The sequence below is a fragment of the Panthera leo genome, chromosome D3 (assembly GCF_018350215.1).
Source record: "Panthera leo isolate Ple1 chromosome D3, P.leo_Ple1_pat1.1, whole genome shotgun sequence".
Lineage (NCBI taxonomy): Eukaryota > Metazoa > Chordata > Mammalia > Carnivora > Felidae > Panthera > Panthera leo.
In genome coordinates this window covers 53,445,654-53,464,873 of record NC_056690.1, presented here as the reverse complement: position 1 = coordinate 53,464,873, position 19,220 = coordinate 53,445,654, and the positions used below count along the sequence as shown (strand labels likewise).

General features: G+C 42.8%; 1 protein-coding gene across 1 annotated transcript; it reads right to left on the bottom strand.

The window, feature by feature from the left end:
* Positions 1 to 1,118: 1,118 nt before the first annotated feature.
* On the bottom strand, positions 1,119 to 8,158 carry TTR (transthyretin). The gene is made up of 4 exons (XM_042910882.1): positions 8,073 to 8,158; positions 7,038 to 7,168; positions 4,368 to 4,503; positions 1,119 to 1,358 (listed from the first exon to the last, which is right to left on the bottom strand). Exons 1-4 carry the CDS (start codon positions 8,136 to 8,138, stop codon positions 1,251 to 1,253), a joined length of 441 nt encoding a protein of 146 aa, XP_042766816.1. The 5' UTR covers positions 8,139 to 8,158; the 3' UTR covers positions 1,119 to 1,250.
* Between the last annotated feature and the right edge of the window lie 11,062 nt (positions 8,159 to 19,220).

Below are 19,220 nucleotides of genomic sequence, written 5' to 3'. Positions count from 1 at the left end.
TCCTCCCCTTGCTGTGCCTTGTACCGTAGCCTCTGTCAAATCATGTTGACGCAGTCATCTTCTCAAAAGGCCATGAGTTCTTTAAACACAGGCACTAGATCATATTCTGTATGTTCAGAGCACCGAAAATAGCGTTTGGCATGTAGTGGCTTCTCCATGCATGAATTTTGGATTAGTCTGAGTGAGTTGGGGGTGTGAGTGCTCTCTGATTACATCTTTTAGTCAGCTGACTTGGGGTGTAGTTGGTCAGAACCGGATTAGAGGACTTGAGCCACTGCAGGTCTGTCCTCGTACAGCTGTGCTACTCTGAAAATCAGTAAAGCACTTAAAGGGAATGCACAGAATAAAGAAGTGGGTCCTCAGAGCTTATCTTTTGCTATTCACTGAAGGTTAGAGGAAACTCAAGCTTTCTCATTTTCAGAATGTGTTTTTTTTGATGTTTACTTATTTTTGAGAGAGAGAGGGAGAGAGAGAGATAGAGAGAGAGAGAAAGAGAGACTGTGAGCAAGGGAGGGGCAGAGAGAGAAGGAGACACAGAATCTGGAGCAGGCTCCAGGCTCCGAGCTGTCAGCACAGAGCCCAGTGTGGGGCTGGAACTCGCAAACTGTGAGATCATGACCTGAGCCAAAGTTGGATGCTTAACCAACTGAGCCACCCAGGAGACCCTAGAATGTGTGTGTGTGTGCGTGCGTGTGTGTGTGTGTGTGTGTGTGTTTGAGAGAAAGAGAGAGAGAGAGGGAGGGAGAGAGAGAGAACATGTGAGCTGGGGAGGGGCAGAAGGAGAGGGAGAGAGAGAGAATCTTAAGCAGACTCCACACTCAGCACAGAGCCCATTGTGGGGCTCCATCCCACGACCCTGGGATCATGACCTGAGTTGAAATCAAGGGTCAGATGCCTAACTGACTGAGCCACCCAGGTACTCCATCAGAATGTACGCTTTTAGTGGCCTCCGACCATGCGGCATATGTGCTTAGCTTGAAAGACATTAGGAATTGGGATTTCTCCCAGAATTCAGCCAGAGACTTTTTTGAGTTCTTTTGCTTCTCTCTAAAGTTTGAAATTTTGTTTTTGTTGAGAGGACAAGGGAATAAAACAGTGAGTCCAAATGAAACAGGAAGTGCTTTAATAGGAATGTTTTATTGTCTCTGCCCAAGTTTCTACCATAGCGTATAAAGTGAAAACACTGCATTAATAAAAATGGAACACTATCGGTTACACAAAATCCTTCAAACCCACCCAAGGGGAGTCCCTCATTCTTTGGGTCTGCTGACGAGGGCCGTGGTGGAGTAGGAGTAGGGGCTGAGCAGGGCAGCGATGGTGTAGTGACGGCTGCCAGAGTTGTTCGCTGTGAACACCACCTAAGAGAGAGCAAAGACAGCGTCCATTTCTCACAGAGCCTAAAATGCGAGTCACGGGGAGAGAGGTCACTGGAAGTCCAGTGCCAATTTAACCCATTTTATTTTATTACTTCTTTTTCTGAAACACCTTGAGCAAAAGGCAAAAGTCCAAATAGGCTGGTGAGACTCCATGGGGGCCTGGCGCAGCCCTCGGAACGAGATTTCTTTAACTACTGCCTGTAGAATCAGGTCTCTCCTTTTTGTTTAATGTCGTTTTTACAAATTCACACTAAAAATCAGGGTGGCTGTAGCCTGACTGAGAGAAATCACAGAGAGCCTGGATCCTGTTGTCCATTTTCTTGGTTTTAGGGGAAAAAAAAAGGAGAAAAGGCAGTAACGGGCATTCAGTGATGTGAAGACTGAAGAATGGTGACTGCCATTCCTGCGGAGATACCCGGAGACCTAGAATTTTAGAGCTGCCGGAGAATGCTCTTTCTACTTGATAGATAAGTAAACTAGACCTCTGAGTTAGTGTTTGGCCCACGTTTATACAGGACAGAACCAGGCTAGGAGTTAAGTCTCCAATCTATAAACCCAGAAATTTCTCTCTCTCTCTCTTCCTTTGCATTTTTTAACAAGTATATTTTTATGTGGATAACAAGCAATGAATTTGAAGTAAAAGCATCCTAGGGTTCTATTTACAATAACAGAGTGTGGAGGATCATGTGGGAATTTTGAAATAGACACACATAGGTTGGAGCTCATTTGAGCTTTCTACATGGACAAATTGTTAACAAAAGTGTTGTTCTATTTAGCCATGTACTTGAGGCAAGTTTAGTAGAGCTTCTGAGACTCAGGCACTGGAATAGTCTAGGAGGGATGGATTTGGCTCAGGAGAGTGATGAGGGGCAGTGAGGAGGTCTTTGATTTTACTCATTGTGTACACAGGCCTTGGAATGGACTTGGGACACATCCTGGATAAATATGTTTTGTTCCTAATATGCAAAAAGAAGGCTTGATTATTTGGGGACAGGAGAGGAAAGATCTGATTAAACTATACTGAAAATAAAAATAGCATGAGGGCAAGAGGAGGTAAGAATCACCGAGAATCTCTGAAGGAGAAAAAAAACATTCCTTAAAGGCCAAGTGTCTAAAAGAACTAGGGAAAGCTTGTTCTCACTTATAGTGACATTGGCCTCCAGCCCCACTTGATTCTTCCTGAAAACTGTAGATGGCATAATCTGTGCTCAAAATCCCATGAAATGAAGAGGCTGATAGTTCCACAGGACATCTCCCAACTTTCTCAGTAGGTATAACATGGCCACCTGCGTCATTGGCTAGCGAGAAGGTGACTAATGTTGAGGAATAGCAGCTGTCTGGGGAGGTCTTGATCAGAAGAAGCTGGCAGGGAAGGAACTCCTGGCTGGACCCGCAATCACCAGTTACTGAGCTGAGGCGTCGGGCCTCACTCTTGCCTAACTGCTCTCTCTCACTCTCCATATCCATGCGAGCTCCAGGTTGAGCTGAATGTCTGACCTAATATGTCTTACCTCAGTCCCTTTCCTTCCACACCAAGGGCAGGAATGTGTTTTCACTTCTGAATTTCTAGCACTCAGCAGCGTGTTTGACACATCAAAGGCTTTTATTTTCAAAATGTTAGTTGAATGAATACTAAGAGGGTAAATGATAGACAAGGAAGCTAACATCTAGTGACTAGGAACAACATATCATGGGCAGTATGGCAGCGAATGTTCTCACATGGTCTCTTTAGGCTGAGACCAGAGCAGACACGGGTTCCAAGGAGGCTGATCTAGGGCAAAGGCTGAGACTCTAGGGACACCTCTAAGCCCTGTACTGTCTAAACTAGGCTCTTTGTCTTGCCGCCCCACTGAGAAGGAACAGCCAAAGGCAAGCTTCTTGGTGGATGGGGCTCCCTCGATGCTTTGTGAGTCAAACAGCCCCCTGCCCCAGTTTTTCTGGCAACACTGTCTACTAAAAGAACCCTTTCTGTCGATTGAAAGTCTCATCCATGACTAAGCCAGAGAGAATTGTTCCCTTTCGTGCTGAGCTATTTTTGATGCAATTATTTGATCTTTGACTCTGACCAACATGTCTGGATTGTATTTCCATGACAGCCATCTGTTTTAAATGATTTAAGGAATTACATACAAGGAGGAGGCAGCAAGAGTGGGCCCATATATAACTCTGAGGTTCCTACTACCTCATAAGCAAAAAACAGAGTATGAACCAAGGGTTGCAAATGTGGCCTTATTATTATTTTTTTTAGCCTGACTTCTTACTGGAAGAAAGCTGAGGCACACCTGAGGCTAAACCCTGGGACCTGTCGGTAATGATTTCTGCCCCTCCCTTTACTAGCCTGTGACTTTTGGCAACTTGTTGAACTGCCCTCTGCCTCATTTTCTTTCTCTGTAAAATGAGGATAATAATAGGACCAACCCCAGTGGGCTGTTCATGAGGACTGAATAGGTTAAATATAGAAAACACAATAGCCTGGCAGGGGTACATGCTTGATAGTGGTATGTATTGTGTTGCCCTTATTATTTTGAATTTACTGTCTCTATATGCATTACCCCAAGTCACTTACCCAAATCTCTGGGAGCCAAGCGTGTTTTGGAATAAAGCGTGTTTTCAGATTTCAGGAAGTAAAATGATGTGTCGATGATTTATTTCCCTAGGTAGGGTCTGGAGAGCTGCCTAGTAATCCAACATGCTAACAGTTCTTCAGCTAGCAAATATTCAAATATTCCCATTCGGTGGAATGAAAGAAGACGGTAAGGAGCATCATGTAAATTCAGGTCATGTTACTCAATGAGTTTCCACCAAACTTAAAAATAAACTTTGCTCTTCAGAGTTTTCTAGATTTCTGACTGTAGAAACAGGAAAGGGAATCTGTGCTAGTTCAGTTTCCCGGTGACATTTCCATGGTATGTGGCGTGCAAACTGGGCATTGCCTGGGATGAAAAACAAAAAATAAAAATAAAAGACACTCATGTGTCTCTATACTCTCACCTCTGCATATTCATGGAACGGGGAAATGCCAAGTGACTTCCAGTAGGACTTGGTGTCTATTTCCACTTTGTATACCCCTTCTACAAAATTCTCAGCAGTTGTGAGCCCATGGAGCTCTCCAAATTCACTGGTTTTCCTAGAAGGTACAAAATTACAGGTTAAGTTAGGCATTAGGGGAATAAATGCCATGGCAAGCATGGCAAGGTGACATCACGCACATATGCGTGCACACACACACACACACACACACTACACTACACATATGTGCAGTGTGTATAAGTGAGGGGAAATATATATATATATTTATATGTATTTTTATTTACAGCAAAACCTTGGATTGTGAGTAACTTGTTCTGCGAGTGTTCCGCAAGATGAGCAAACATTTCTAATAAATTTTAACTTGACAGATAGGCAATGTCTTGTGATACAAGTCGTACGTGGTGCTGAATGTCACATGATTACAACTGAGCCAATGGTTCCTGAAATTTGCTTTGATATACAAGTGCTTTGGATTACAAGCATGTTTCTGAAATGAATTATGCTCACAAACTAAGGTTTTACTGTGTGTGCACGCACACACACACACACATATTCAGGAAAAGGAGACGAGAAGGAAAGGTGAAATTCTGGTAACTGTCTGAAATTAACTGACAAGAAATTTGTCAGAAATGTTTCAAAAAGCTTATTGCAGATTTTTCTTAGGAGAACAGAAGATATAGGTGTAATGTTTCACTTCAAAAATAGTCATTATCGGGTGCCTGGGTGGCTCAGTCGGTCAAGACTTCGGCTCAGGTCATGATCTCATGGTTCGTGGGTTCAAGCCCCATGTAGGACTCTGTGCTGACAGGTTGGAGCCTGAAGTCTGCTTCAGATTCTGTGTCTCTCTCTCTCTGCCCCTCTGCTGCTCATGCTCTGTCTGTCTGTCTCTCTCTCTCAAAAATAAATAAACATTAAAGAAAATTAAAAAAAAAAGAGTTGTTGCGATTCACGGTTGGTGTTTGGGTGAAGGTTTGTAACTACCCCTTGGAAGTGTCCATAAGCTGCTTTGACTCTGCAGTTCCCCATGACATCAGGATCTCACTGCTTCCCTCCCTGGTGTCAGGGTGTTTTTCAGAGGCAGTGTCATTGGAACACACTGGGGAAACCCCAAAGTATAATGCATCTGAATTTTTTATTTATTTATTTAATCTCTTTGGTAACACTTTTCCAACAATAAATACTAGGCAGTTCCTTTTAAACAAATGACTAGGGGACTTCTATTTCCCTTTATGTACCAGCTAAGTTGCTGATGTTAGAAATTGCTCTCCATTAGACCTCAAAACTGACAGATAAAAATGGAAATTGTCTTCACTAACTTTCATCACTGCCTTTCCACCTTTCTTCTTTTCTAGGAAGAGAATATTTAATTTCTTTTTTTTTTTTTGTCTTGTCATAAAAAGTTTCACACGAACATCTGAATATTTTATGTGTTCATTCTATCTCTTGCTTAGAATATTCCCTTAAGTACTTTCCACATAGTGCTTGGCATTTTAGATAAACATAAATGGAGTCACAAATAAAAACTCAATTGAAACTACACCAATGAAAATGGTCTTCCCAGTGATGGGCGAAGAATCATAATGTGGTTCTTGAGATTCAGTGAAAACCCACAGAAATTTACCATCCTGGAGATATAAACGCTGAGCAGTATTGTTTGGTGCTGAGGGTTTCTTGGTTGCCCTTTCTTTCAGTTAGTTGGTTTAGGTTTGCTAATGTGCATTTTCTTTGCAATTCTTGTTAATGGAGGTGGAAAAACTCTATGAAAATTGTAAAGTGGCCAACGAAGGGGAGAAGTCATTGTTGTACCCTGTGTTGGGCGATGGCTCTGCTTTGCATATGCGTCTTTCTTTTCTGTGTCTTTTTGTCACTGAGTGTGACAGTCCCAGCTTTTCACAGAGTAGGTGCTCCACAGTGCTTGTTAGACATAAGTGCTGGATTCTGGATGATCCAGGAAAAATGCAGACAGCTGCCTCATCAGTGCTGTCCCTCGATTCCTTTCCTTTCCTTTCCTTAATAAAGTAACACAAATTGTACATCTTGCCTAAAATTCCAAGACACGGGAGCCTGGCTGGCTCAGTCAATGGAGCGTGTGACTCTTGATCTCAGGGTCGTGGGTTCAAGCTCCATGTTGGGGATAGAGATTACTTAAATAAATAAATATTAAAAAAAAACAAAATTCCAAGACAAGGACCCCAGCTTGAATGTTATGCAAGGGCACCAGGGAATCTGTGACACTCCTGAAATTCTATATATGGTGTGTGCGTGTGTGCATGTGTGTCTGTGTGTGCATGTGCGTGTGATTTTACTGGGCGCAAAGGACCATAGTTTTCATTACCTTCTTAAAGTGGCCTGTGACCTAAGAAGGCAGTGAACCACTACTGGAGTAGACGAGGTGCTGACTCCTTTTCCCTGCTACTTGCCCTGAATGCTGCTCCCCCTCTTGGACACTTCCAAGCTAACTAAGCAAAGCGAGAGGAGGGCATCCTCCCCAGGGCCTACTTGACCTCTGCCTGTGTTTTCAATCTACCTGAAGATTCTTCAACGAATGATGTGAGCTGCTCTCTCTAACAAGTGGCAGAAGAATGAGGAGCTAGAATGAGGTCCCATGTCTGGGTTTCTTGGGCGGCTTACCCTGAGGCGAAGGGCTCCCAGCTCTCATCAGCAGCCTTTTTGAACACTTTCACGGCCACGTTGACAGCAGGACTTCCTTGGACAGCGTCTAGGACTTTGACCATCAGGGGACACTTGGATTCACCAGTGCCCTGGGCATAGAGAAGACCAGTAAGAGGTCAACAAAACTGGTTAAGAGTGAAAGGAGCTGTTCTTTATGGTGTTAGAAATCTGGAACAAGGCAAGAAGTCCATGCCAAGTCCATTTCCAGCATTGTAAGTGTTGACAGTTAATGAGCTCCCCTTCTCAGTATATAACACAGACATGATTGTTCCCAAAGAAAGACTGGTTTCTGCCTCCGGACATGCTGCCATCGACCTGGAACATGTATAATGAATTTTAAAGGAGAAAATAGGCCCTCTGAGAACAGTTGCTTTGTTAAGCCTTGCCATTTGAGTGGAGTTACTAAAAAGATGCAATGTGCCACAGGACCAAATAGCTTGTTTTTCCTGAGAATGTTTTAGTCAGCTGCTGTTGTAGTAATTCCCTCTTACTGGTTGTAAAATAATGTCGACTACTTAAGGATGCATTTTATAGTATTAGTTAATTCTTCTAGAGGACTTAAGCATTCAGTATTCGACTAGAATGTTGTCCACCCAGCCCTTCAGAGATTAATCCATAGATACATTTTGATGAGCTGAAGGGAAATAAACTTTATAAAAGGATGCACATCTGACAACGCAATATTGGTAGCTTCATGAATATCATATTTTTATTCCTACCATATATTCGAGGAAATTGAGGCAAGGAGCCAGGCACTGTAAACCCAGTGCACCAAAGCTATAGTGGGGAGCACCCAGGGTCCAAGCTCCAGGTCAGTGAGCTCTGCAGAACTTCATTCATTTTGCAGTTTGAATCGATGATATTTAAAAGTCGATGCTGGGTACCCTTGTCCTAGTAACACAAGCTGACTGGCAGAGCTGGGAGAGGGCCCTTCTACTTCATCAGGTGTACACAAGAATCATCTAAAAGGACTTCACAGAATCAAACACTCACCGCAGGGCCAGCCTCAGACACAAGTACCAGTCCAGCAAGGCAAAGGAGGAGCAGATGAGAAGCCATCCTGCCAAGAACGAGAGAGCCTCTGTCTGTGCTGGCTGCCCACAGCTTGGGACTTTTATACTCACTTCTCCCAAGCCATGATGCTGATCCCTGCCAACATGACTCCAAACCTGCTGATTCTGATTATTGACTTAGTCAACAAAGAGAGAATAAGTAACTCATACAAATATGAACCTTGCCTAGAGAGATTAGAGCGTAGGAACATTAGCTCTATGAAATATTCTTATTCTTAACAGGTCATTTGACCAGCTTGGTCACCAAAACAAAAATAAGAAAAATCAAACAAAAATATTCTTCCTCCTTGGCAGGATGCAGCAACATTCTTGAGATATTTTTTTCCTCCCTGACCGATTTCTCTGCATGCTTTTTCATTTTCTATACATTTTGTCTTTTGTTTTATATGCTGGATGCAAGTTGTAATGATTTATTTCACTTAGAATGACATTTGGCCACACAGGGTTAAGTACAGTGCATTCGAAAACATCATTGCACTGGATATACGTCCATGGGTCAATAGGAGAAACCCTTGACGGTGTTTATATTTTAAAAAGCCTATGTTTTAGCCAAACTAAGTCATCTGGAACCTTTGCTTACTCAGCAGTTTCTCCACCAATTTTGTGTTCTTCCCAGACAAGGTTCATCTCAACTCAAGAAATAATGATATATTTCTAACTGGCATCAAAGATCCTGAAATACAGAGAACCAGATATACTTTACTCCTTCTCCTGCACTAACGTGCAGGAACCAAGCTGCCCAGCTGGTTATGAAATCTCAAGAGTCAAAATCCAGGAGCACCTGGCTGACTCAGCTGGTGAAGTGTGCAATTCTTGATCTTGGGGTTATGAGTGGGAGCCCCATGTTGGGTGCAGAGATTACTTAAAAAACAGAGTCACAATCCAAATTTCTGGACGGAAGTAACGATGACTGTGAGTAATAGAAGTTAGGGCTGACAGCAGATTCTCTTCCTTCTCGTGAGTTACACATCTAGAAATTATTAGTATTTGATGATTCATTGATTAAGAGCTAACTCAGGTGTATGTGTGCACACATAATATGTATGTGGCTTTATTCATAGATTCATGAAGACAAGGTTGTCCTTACAGACACATGCAGATGATAAGACAAAAATTCTAGACAAATACACATCAAGGATAAGTCTAGTTTGGAGGAGCGAGGGCAGGGAAAGAATTCCCACAGCTGACAGAGTCAGGCTAAAAGAAAGTCGACAAGCAATCATGAAGGATAAAGGGCTTTCAGGGAGTAGTGGAAGGACAGGGAGGCATTTCAGGAATATGGAAATGTGCAGAATACTCGGGGAGAGTGGACTGACCACATGAAAGCAACAATGAGCAAATCCAGTTCCGAGTATAGCTGGGAATGAAATCCTATAGCCTTGGAGTCTGACTCTGACGTGGTGCTGGAAAGAGTTTTGAGTCTGGAGATAGATAAACTGAGTCATCCAATTCCTAATTCTGCCGTCTTGTTTCCGGGATGACCTTCTCTATGTTATTTAATACCTCAGACACACAGCTCATGACTTTGTTAAGTAGAAATACCTAATATTTTACCTCAAAGGACCTTTCTAATAACTTTTAATATGAGATAATATAAAAGCTCTTTGTAACCTTACACCACTGTCCTGGTGTCAAGAATAGTTATAAGAATTCAGTTTAATATCTCTGCTAAGGAGAAAACCCTTTCTCTAACATTTCACATATATTGTCATCTGATTTTTCTCTTGACTTGTTTCCGTTGCTCAGAACTTGAATGGAGAGCCTGTTTTCTGACTATGAACTTTAAATATTTGAAAATTCTCTCATATCCCAAGTCAACCTTCTATCTTAGCACTACGCTCTGTTGGAACCTGGAAATGTCCCCCCCAGACATTGTGAACTGGCAATCCCAGGCTGCCACCAGCCCATAGACATGGTATGTATGACTGTGGAATGTTTCTTTAAATATTCTGAAATAGTTCTAAAATTAAAAGTTGAGACAGTGCTGTGGCGCCGGGGTGGCTCAGTCAGTTAAGTGACAGACTCTTAATTTTGGCTCAGGTAGTGATCTCACAGTTGATGAGATGGAGCCCTGCATCCGGCTCTGTGCTGACAGTGTGGAGCCTGCTTTGGATTCTCTCTCCCTCTCTCTCTGCTCCTCCCCCACTCATTCTCTCTCTCTCTCTCTCTCACACAATAAATAAACTTAAAAAAAAATAAAAGTTGAGACATTGTGTAAAAATTTGGATTCCTGGGGGCGCCTGGGTGGCTTGGTCGGTTAAGCGTCCGACTTCGGCTCAGGTCATGATCTCACGATCCGTGAGTTCGAGCCCCGCGTCGGGCTCTGTGCTGACAGCTCAGAGCCTGGAGCCTGCTTCCGATTCTGTGTCTCCCTCTCTCTCTGACCCTCCCCCATTCATGCTCTGTCTCTCTCTGTCTCAAAAATAAATAAACGTTAAAAAAAAAAAATTAAAAAAAAAATTTGGATTCCTGGATTTTCTTGAAAAATCAGAAAAGATGGCAGCACTAGGCCCTTATTGACGCATGGCAGTAAGCTCTCACTCTCAGACATCACAGCTCACGAGGCCTCCCTCCAGCTCTGAAGCTAAGCAACACTTCCAGTGGCACTATCAGGCTCGAGCTTTTTTCTTTCCGTATCCATGCCCTGTTTGACTCATCTTCCTGGAAACTGGGTCAGCAATCGCTGGTCTTCTAACAGCCATTTAGATAGTGAATGACAGCTTGGTTTTTAGTTTTTGTGTTTGTCTTTTGTTTTGTGTTGCCAAACGGATATTCCCACTTCTTTGGGATTCCTCTTCAGACACAATTCCTGAAACCCTCATCACCCAGAACTTCCCTCTCTGACATACTCTCTTTGGCCAGTGTTTCTCTTCAAAGGGAGCATCCCGGAGAAGCAGCTTATGGTGCCTTTTAGGTGAGAGAAGAGCAAGTAGGAAGGAAAAAGAGAAAAGGAGTGGAAATGCGTTCTTGGTCAAAGGAACCCTTGTATGGAACCAGTGGCAATGAAAAATACAAGAAAAGTCCAGTGTTTCCTGCCTGAGTAGCAATCTATGATGACTGAGGGTCACATGGATAAACGCAGGCTCACTCAGATAAGAGGGCCTGCCTTCCCCATGATTATTTGAGTTTGTGAAAGCTCTTTTAGAAAGATGGTTACATGGGATCCACCAAGAGGGGTGAATTAGGGTCAAAGGTCACCACATTCCTGGAGTCCTAAGTGGTTGCTGTAGAAACTGTGCCCCAGGGCAAATATAAGCAGCAACAAGGATCCAGAAAACAAAAAGGTGCCAGAAAACAAAAGGTGTGTTATTGAAACATTTATGCCATAAATTTGTCTTTTCTTAGTCATGTACGTTTTTCCTCACATCCTGACCATGGGACTATAGTGTAGATGTTTAATTGAGGTAAAAAAAGACTATTTGATGACAACATTCCTCCTCCTACCAGAGAATATGAGGTGGTTAATGGACAATTCAGGCCTGCTCTTAATTTAAGTTTCTTCTGCTCTCTCCCTTATAATAAGCAGACTTATTTATTAATGATTTAAAAGTTACAATAGATTAACTCCTTTTTCTTCATTTAGTTTCTGAGGGTGCATGCCAACTACTAGCCAGTGATCTGTTGACCCTGAAATGCCTATTAATATTATTGCAAGTAAGCTGATTAGCCAGAGTGGACAGTTGGCTGGCCAAGTACTTGGACTGGGTCTCACGGGATGGACTGGGAGTGGTGTGGGGCCCTGGATCTTTGCAGGGTAAAGAATTCAATTTTGCTAGCTCCTCTGGAGGTGAATAAGCCCTGTGGGTTTGATTAATGGTAAGCAAATCATAAAAGACTCGTTTTAAAACCATAATACCAATTTAATTAATAGTCAGATGGTTGCTGAGTAAGCAAGGAACTGCAGCAAAGGAACATGACTAATTTTTTGAAAACATTTTATCCAGACTGCTGAAGAGCCTAGGAAATTTCCTTACTTCATCCTAGAGTATGCTTTCCTTGTGCTCAGAATGCTCGTGTTCACCTTATCTGGCCTACCTTTCCTCAGGGATTGCTGAATAAACACTGAAAAAGCTTTTTCCTTTGTCTCCCCTTCTTTCATTGTCCATGTGGACAATCGTGCAGGGAGAGGCAAATGTTAGCTAGGATATGTTAATTAGATCACATTTCATTTTTCTATCAAGTGTGATTTTAGTTTCATGGTTGAATTTTAGTGCCCAACCTAGTTGGGAAAGACAATCGGGAACTCCCCAGCATAAGAATCTTCCACAGTTCTTACCCTGCAGGCTGCCATATTTGGGGACTACATAACTTCAAAAGCGGCAACCTCAGCCCCACATCAAGCTTGAGAAGTGACCCTGTCTCTATCTGGGGGACTTTAATTCACCTTATGTTAGTAGCTCAGATGAGTCAAAGTCAAAACACCCATGCCTGGGTCCAAGTTTATATGTGTCACAACAACCATACATTTGCTAGGAATTTTATCCATTAGGGGTTATTAGATGAAGTTAGAGTTTTGGCTTCTAGAGCCACTCAAAGTTCACCCACCCCCACCTATGATGGATGGGAGAGGAGATTCGAGGTTCTTTTATCTAGCTGGCAGGCTTTCTTTGTGTTTCTGTTTTCCTCTGCAGCTCTCATGCAGCTGGTGTGGCAAACCAGGCCTGACTTGCATGCCACTTGGATGGGCCTATGTGGCCATATCCTGTGACAGGTAAGCAAGAACCAGGCTATGGCCTGATGGAAGGGCAGTATGGAGCAGACTAGTATCCTCTCCAAACATGTCTTTGTGATTGCCTGATAGCTTAGCTCAGTTCACCAGGAGACTGCCTGGGGTTTGGGTCATGGTACCAGCTAGAATTAAAAAAGATTTATTCAATTGATTTCATCTCTCTACCCATATCTCCTTTAGAATCAGTTTAGGACCATCATCTACGATCCATGTCTTGTTCTTTTTTTTTTCTTTTTTTTAAGTTTGTTTGTTTGTTTATTTATTTATTTATTGAGAGAGAGAGAGAGAGAGAGAGAGAGAGAATCCCAAGCAGGCTCTGCACTGTCAGCACAGTGGCTCTCAAGAACCGTGAGATCATGACCTGAGCTGAAATCAAGAGCTACATGCTTAACTGACTGAGTCACCCAGGCGCCCCAGGATCCATATTTTGGTCACTTCTATATATCTTTCAAGTTTGGAAATATGACTAATATAGAGATATTTTAGGTTCATCAACTGAATAAAAACAAGCAGCTCTTGGGAATCTTCTGAATGTGTGCCATATGCTAGCTAGAGATATCGAGAAGCATATGTCTCAAAGTTGCTTGTAATTTCATTATTAAGAAAATATATTTGTCATTCAATGGGAAACAGTTGATGAAGTAGGTAATTATTCAGAGAAGGAGGAAGTCACTTTTGGGCTCATGGAAAGCTAGTGTAAGAAGTGAGATTCAAAGATAAATATAATCTAGATCAGAGAAAAGGAGCAGTGTATATGATTTCTGTCCCATACAAGTAAGGAAGCATTGGACACCTCAGCTGGACTGAGTGGAATGAGAAGTTAGTGTCATGCACACTGTGTCACATGGAATAGAGGAAAATCTGAAAACAAGGATTAGGAACCAAGCATAGAATTTGATGGAAGCATCAGTTTTAAAGGGCTAGAGAGAGAGGTTAAGACCAGGAATGAGGCAATGGGCTAGTAATGGAGACAACAGAGCAAGCAGGTGAGGAGGGGTAAGAGCAATTCCAGAGCCTGAAGTTTGATGGAGTGTGAACTGAAGAGGGTTCCGGATGCTGTGCTTTCCCAAAGTTTCTGCTCCTGTAAGAATGATAAGATCTGTAGCAGCAGCACTTGGGGTAAATGGAAGGGTCTCCTCCATTTGGAGGTGATGAGCCTAGTGAACCCAGTTCCCCAAACCCTACCTGGCTACTCCAAGGGCAGAGGGGACCATCCCAATATATCTTATATATTCCATTTGCTACACATGGATTGGGAATTTCAACCATGACATGTTGAGACCTAGTTATAAGTGTTTGGTTATATTTGTTGTTGCTATTGCTGATTTTATTGGGCCCTTGGAGGTGAATTTGTGAAGGATAAGGGAGCTGGTCTCAGCACTGAGCTGTTAGGACAGAGGAAGTGGAAACCAGAGGGAGCAAAAGTGCAGAAGTGGAAGAGTATCAGGTCTGGCCTGAGAACAAAGAGTAGAGATGTGTCTACTGTATGAATCGTGGATTATATGACCCTAAAGAGATGAGTCAGGAACATAGTTCTGAGTTAGATTGTGCAAGCTCTTCAGTGCTTTCCTGGGAAGTTTGAGTTTTACTTATAAGCAAGAACATAAACCTTCTTGATAATTTTTGAAAATCTTTATAATGATGCTATTTCCATTAAATGGGCAAATATATTTTCTTAATAATTAAATTATACACAACATTAAGGTATATGATTTTGGTATCTCCCACTGTGGTGGGACACATGGCTTCACCTTCAGAAGATGTTCAATTACAGTAGCCTGTAGCACTCTGCCTCATGAAGTCAGTGAGCCCATTGTCACTAGGATATCCGTGTGAAAGCTCCCTGGCCATTGGTCAGGACTATCGTTCAATGTCATTGACTTCCTTTGTAATCCTCTATGTTGAATTTTATGCATGATGAGGTTAAGAACCCAGGCAAAGAGACAGAATGAGCCCTAGTCCAACATAGCTTGGCTGTAATCTAATGGAGTGTGCTAGCATACCTAGAGAAAGAAAATGGCAATCATCCCTGGGGCTGGTCAATAGGGGAAGGAAATAAAAAGGAAATTGTAATGTTGGTGGCTTGGATTAGAGATTTGTAGTTTTATGGACAGGACTTTCCCTGGGGTAAAAAATAGTGCTGCAGAGATTGCCCATGGAGATAGAGGATGTGTTGGTCCTCCTGATCTGTGTGATCGTTGAGTTTGTTATGGAATAGCACTACATTGAAATGTTTATTTACACTTCAGCATTATGAGCTTGGCCACCGAGAGTCCATCTCTGAGATTTTAGATGAAACAGTGGTTCGGAGCTTCCACAGTTGACTTTGGACATTGGTTGGCTCATGTGAATTGGCAAATTCACCTAATACCCCTGAGGGCAAGGGCCAGCTGGGCTTCACGTGGAGAACTGACCTCCTACAATGTTACAATAGTTATTAGACTGGTGTGGTGTCATTGGCTTAGAAGGAAGGGAATTTCTTCAACACATAATGTTAAGCAGAAGGATGCCAGAGGGACAAGGTGTTGAGGAAGATGGAGGGGAAAAAAATGACTTTTCATTTTAGAACTTAAGAAGATTAGAACGTGTCTCTCTGATAGAGAGACATAAGGCAGTGAATAAAACTAACAACATAGTAAACTGAAGGTCTCATTTATGGGATGAGAGTATTTGCATATCTAAAGACAGAGGGCAAAAGGACAGTTCAAGGTTAACCCTACTCAGATGCCTCTGTAGCAACATTACTGCTCATCTATTTTCCATATAATCTTTTCTATAAGCTCCTGCCAAACTAATCTTCTTAATGCATACCTCTGATTACATCACATCTCTCTTCAAAAGCTTTTTCTCACTTCCCATGGCCAGCCAAGTAAAGTTGAATGTCCTTTGTTGGCATTCACAGATGGCCAAGACTTAGCTCTTCTCAATCTTCATTTATTGCTGTTGTCCTTCAGACACCAGCTGAACGCTGGACAGTTCCTGTGACCTGCCAGCCATGGCCCTTATAACCTTTCCTTGTCCATTCTCCTTCAGGCTGTGAATTGCCTGAAACAAAGGGGCAAACAAAGCTCCCAGAAGCTTTTTGGTGTGTGAAAGACAACCCTGAATGGAGGGTGAGGCTTGAGGCAGAGGTTTTCAGAGAAGAGAGAGCTTTGGGAGCCTAGCAAGGTGCTGATGAAGGCCATAGTCACAGAGAGAAAAAACCAGATGAATGACAGTTATGAAGGTAGAACTAAGAGATTCTGGTTCCATCAGGAATGGAAAGTGAGTGAGAAGGAAGAGCCAACCAGGAGGCTTGGGAGGCTATTCAGATGATCAAATTAGTCACTGTAACAGTTAGAATTATGAAAGAAAATGAATCTAGTTTGGGCCATGTTGAGTTGAGGGGATTGAGAGCCAGGCATTCATGTCCAGATGGTGGTTGGAAATAGCCTGGGATGGAACTTGAGGGGAATCATGCTGGGGAAGGGAGTTTCAGAGTCATGAGCATGTGGGTTGGATTCCAGCGTGGGTTGGATTTCTAGGTCACCAATAGCCATTAACAATAAAAAGTTTGAGGATGGAACTCTGGAGTCAGCCAACACTCATTTGCTGACAAAAGCAAGAGAAGCCTGAAACAGAGGTTTTTCCCAGGTGGAAGTTACTTCTCTTCTGTGAAGTGCTTTACACCTCTCTTAAACATTTATGACATTCAACAGACTTGTTTATACTCAGTTTCTCTTTCCCAAAACAATAGCACCTGGGGAACAGAGGCAATACCTTCTCAGTCCCTGGCACAGGACCTGGCACCCAGGATATGCTCAAGTATTGCTCATTGAATGATTCCATCAAGGGGTGAAGTCACTTCCAGTTGCAGCTAAGTTTTGTTTTCTCTCTTAGTGAATCAACACTTGCATTGTCTTCTATAAGTGACTTTTAGTGTTTTTGCTCTTGGCTGAACAACTTAACTGGCATTCACCTATGTTCTTGGTTGCATGTGCCAGACCGGGCCAGGCTGAGTCTGAGCTCTGACTCCTGCTGCATCCCCCAACCGATACCTTTGTTTCCTGCCTGCTTGCCTGGGCCCATCTTCATCTTTGCCCAGGTTACTTTCCATGGACCTCTATCTGGCTTCTGTATTGGCTTGAGGACTCACTTCCTCATCTTTGATGATGGACTCAAATCCAGTCCATTACTATGGTTCAGCAGGATGGATGGAAGCCTTTCCCTTGACATTGGGATTTCTTCTAGAACTTGCACTCTCCAAGACAATTTCACCTCACTTACTTAGCTCAGAACAGATTTGGAAACTGGAATAAATGGCTTTAATCTGTGTTGCTAGATAAATCTTTTGTGTCTTTGAGGTCAGAGGAGCAACTTCTTCCTTACCACACATCCTAGATCAGTGTTTTGTAAAGTGTTTGGTCTCAGACCAAGAGTGTGAGCATTCCCTGGAAACTTATTAAAAAATGTTGTCTAAAGAGTCACCCCAAACATACTGTAATCTGAAACTCTGGAGGTAGAACCCAACCATCTGTGTTTTAACAAGATCTCCAGATGATTCTGATATGGTCTTAAGTTTGAAGACCGCTGTCTTAGATACAATTCATGCTCAGGAGGGAGATTGGGCCTTGGAGCCCAGACTCTGGACTCTGTTTCTTTCATAGCTCTGCCACCTTCTAGTGGGGTAACCTTGGCCACATTACTTAACCTGTCTGGACTTCAGGGTTTTTTTTTACTTTATGAGATAAAATTTTTGAGTCATGTGATCACAAATTGGAGTCACAGTACTCTATGGCTCTTGAACACTCCCAAAGACAACAACACAAAGTTCTCATAGTGTCAGTTAACAGGGCAGAGCTTCAGGGATGGCTAGTACACTAAAAGGGCGAGGCTGGCTGGTGACCAAGTGCATGCTCCCTTTAGTGACCTCCAACCTTGTTCAGAAACAAATCCATTTGGTCAGGTGTCCATGCAGTAAATAAGAACCTCTTTGCCAAAGTTCTGTGTTGAGAGAGGTTAAGCAAATAATCTATGACATATGGGTTCTATTGAATGAGGGTCTGTTACTTTTTTTTTCTTAATGTTTACTTTTGAGAGAGAGAGAGAGAGAGAGAGAGAGAGAGAGCAATCTGGGGAGTGGCAGAGAGAGACAGAGACAAAAAATCTGAAGCAGTCTCCAGGCTCTGAGCTGTCAGCACAGAGCTGGATGTGGGGCTCGAACCCACAAGCCGTGAGATCATGACGTGAGCCAAAGTTGGATGCTCAACCAACTGAGCCACACAGGCACCCCAAGTCCAGATCTCTTAAGCTGGTATAGAAAGAACTATTTGCAGATATTAGTAGCTCAGGGAGACTGATGCACAAACAATGGTCAGCCCAGATTTCAAAAGGCAAAAGGATTACCCAGATAGTGGCTCAGTGCTGCTGTGTTTTAGTTACTTATGAATTCAGCGGAGGAGCTTGTTCATTGTGTTCTCAATTTAAAGAGTTGAAACTACAAGGTCACTCTGAAAATGAGTGCTGATTCTTCTGGAAAAGTAAACCATGTCATTAGCTGCCTGTATAGTCAATACAATTCCCTTGGAACACAACTCAGTTGCTAGTCTTTTAATGCATATTCATGCCAACACTATAATTCTTCAGTTGGGACAAACGTGTGTGTAAAAAAACCAAAATAAATATATCCATAACTTTATTTGAGTCATGTATAGCCCCAGTTGGCCTTCTTCCCACTGTTTAGTTCTGAGATTTGCTCCAAAGTCCTGATGAAGATAAGCGCTGTGGCCTGTGAGTTTGGATCAGCGGTTTTCCCAAGAGCACCATTGTGTCTGGCCCCCAGCATTTGCAATCTCTTATCCCCATTCCTGTGGGGGCTGTGGGGCTGAAGCCAGCTCCTGACCTAGGTAAGCTGCCCCTTCTAGCATCACGCACATCCCCTGGAACCCTTCACACACCTAGCTTCCACCGGGAGACCTCAAGGGCTATCCACATGGCGTCTGTTCTTGGAGTTCCATATTGATGACTCACTGCCCATTCTTAAATACGGTTACAAATACAAGTAAGTGGGACATTCTTGCTCATATTTGCTTTTTGAAATCTCTTTGTTAGCAATGCCAGCTGAGGGCATATTAATTAGAAAACTCAGAAGGGGCTCTTGTGTGAAGGGGGAACTTTGAATATTTGAAGGATGAACCATTTTTTTAAGCCTTCCAGGTATCTCTCTGCTTTCTTAGACAATGGCCATACTCAAATCTGTCCACATCCGCCTGGCTGTGAGGACTGCCATGCTTATAAATAAGTTTTTCTCTTGAGAGGTTAGTGTAGCATAGTGGAAAATGCATGGTCTTTGGAGTCAGG